The 2,413-nt window shown below is 30.3% G+C and overlaps 1 protein-coding gene across 1 annotated transcript in view; it reads right to left on the bottom strand.

The window, feature by feature from the left end:
- LOC111085794 (cation-dependent mannose-6-phosphate receptor-like) overlaps nt 1-1,863 on the bottom strand; it is a gene marked incomplete at its 5' end in the record, with an annotated part of 18,524 nt that extends 16,661 nt beyond the window's left edge. Inside the window, one exon of the mRNA XM_022386019.1 lies at nt 1,752-1,863. Coding sequence (XP_022241727.1) covers nt 1,752-1,863 — 112 coding nt within the window. The remainder of the gene's footprint in view (nt 1-1,751) is intronic.
- Nucleotides 1,864-2,413: the final 550 nt, after the last annotated feature.

Below are 2,413 nucleotides of genomic sequence, written 5' to 3'. Positions count from 1 at the left end.
TTTGAACAGTCCGTGTGCAAAATGATTTACATGTTAAGATTAAAAATACGTTTCTTCATCTCAAAAATCTCAAATTTCATTTGTGTAATCTCTAAAACCTCCTAAATACACTTCAAATGTATGTTTTCAGTAAAACTTTATATTTTATCTGTTATTTTTTCTACCCTTATTCTATACAAGATGGGTCAATTTGATCAACATCGTAACCATAAAAAAAACTTCAAGTTGTAACATGAAACTACATTCGTTTATCCTAAGTAACTTTACACTCGTAACAGTATGCATATATTTATAACTAAATTTTATTGTTTTATTGCCCTTTGAACTGTATCTAACTACCATTCACGCAATTATAAGTTGTAAATCATTTGGGGAAGGTGCAGCTCATGTTACATTGTCGAATTACGTTACCCACGAGCTGCTCGCGTGCGTACCTCGTGAAACATTTTTATTATATTATTATTATTATATATTTTACCTAATCTAACCTTAAATAACCTAAAAGATCCCTATTTTTACATTTTAGTTACTTTTCTAATAATAAATATAGAATAAACATTAAGAACAAGAAATAAAGTACTTATCTGAGTATTTCCATTTACTGTCGATTGTCGATGAAAATTAACCCTACTTTTATACTAATGGTAGTAAAGCACTTAATAATTTTTATTTAATTAAATAATGCACCAAAAATATAGAATAATGATATGCAAAAAGTAGACAATTTCCCTCAACTCTCACAATTGTTCTGGCTTTCTAATTATGCGACAAGAGCTGTTACAAATTCATCCAAACTAGTCATTATTTTTTCCGTTAGAAAAGCATGTACTAACAGAGAAATTTATAATTCTTCTTTCAAAAAACAACGTAATACAATACGCCATTTGATAGATTACAAACCTTGGATTTCTATTGGTTATAGATAATATAGAATTAAACGTAAGAGAAAGCTATTAACAAATTCTGAAAAAAGAGGATGTGACAAGTGGGTGTGGCAAAAAGGTGTGATTTTATATTTGGTGGCTTTGTAACCAAACAAAATTGAAGGCTATAAACATCATGACTTGCCTGTGCAGTAACTTAGGTTGAACTTCGTACTTATTGGAGGGGTGGTGAATAAAATAGAGAAGAGGAGATGCCTAGAGAAAATGTGTCACATGTGTCAAACTAGGGGAAATTCAGGATTTTTTTTTAATGTTGCCTTATAAAATTAAGAACTTAAAACTATATACTATTAAAATACGGATTATTAGCTAAGAATTTCTGCTATACTAATTGGTATAACATAAATTAAATGTAGTTTAATAAAACTTTGAATGAAAGTCACTAAAGCCTCGTGACATGCACAGTAAATGATGCTCAGGCTTATAGGGTAAATTTATCAGATGTATCATCAGCGAGATGCTGTTTATATTTAGGTGTAACAGTTCTTCCTTGATCTCTAGAATATTCCGCTAGAAATATCATAGTGAAGCAATACTCAATAAAATATAAAGAGAAAAAAATGTAATATAATATTAAAGACACATAAGCTTATGGATAATTTTACTATGTTAAGATTGGTGGAATGGCTATCAGAAAACATGGCAAGAAAATGCCCTAAATACTAGACAGCGTATAATGACAGAAAAATATATACAACAACGGGGGAACATAATGTTAACGTGAATGTGATTGAATAAATATTACGACGCATTTAGAAAAATCACACCGTTAGAGATAGACAAAAGTTCACCAATAATTATACTTACAGCTACATCTGTACAGGGTAAACATTTGTTAGCTACATTGTATGAAAAATTGTAGCAAGGGTTAAAATAGTAATTTGCATTGTCTTTTGTCGCTGATGGTTTTCCAGAAAACCTGAAAAAAATACATAACGTTATTTCAGCATACTTACAAATACATTTATTATGTAAATAAACAAGAGTATTTATTTTCAAGATAACATAGGTATCAATATAATAAAACAATGTATAAACGAAATTATAAATTAAAAACAGAGTTAACAGCATTAAGTAGCACAGCAAGAGCACATTTGTATTTATTACAGAGCTGATTTTAATTTATTATAGAAAATTCAGTTACAAATGTAAATTATTTAACTTATATAAAAGCCTGTGTGTGTGTGTGTGTCACGTCATGCTTGATTTCTAGAAAGTAGGGGGAGTCATAAAAGCCAAAATGCATTTATCCAGATAGAATAGTTCAATTACTGTCTGCTCATTACGATTTTAGTGACGGGGTGCAAGGGAGCCGTGAAGGGGTGGGTGGCGTGAAATCTTATAAGCGTAGTGAGTGTTAGTATAATAAGCCTAATGTAAAGCTGTAGTGTGGGATCACCTAGCCTAGCTCTAGGAGCCAAGCGCATAACATTTATCTTGAAAGTAAAATATCGATTCAATTTTGAACT

This window comes from Limulus polyphemus, unplaced genomic scaffold (assembly GCF_000517525.1).
Source record: "Limulus polyphemus unplaced genomic scaffold, Limulus_polyphemus-2.1.2 Scaffold621, whole genome shotgun sequence".
Lineage (NCBI taxonomy): Eukaryota > Metazoa > Arthropoda > Merostomata > Xiphosura > Limulidae > Limulus > Limulus polyphemus.
Note: the sequence above shows the minus strand (reverse complement) of the source record. Positions and strands in the feature narration are given on the sequence as shown.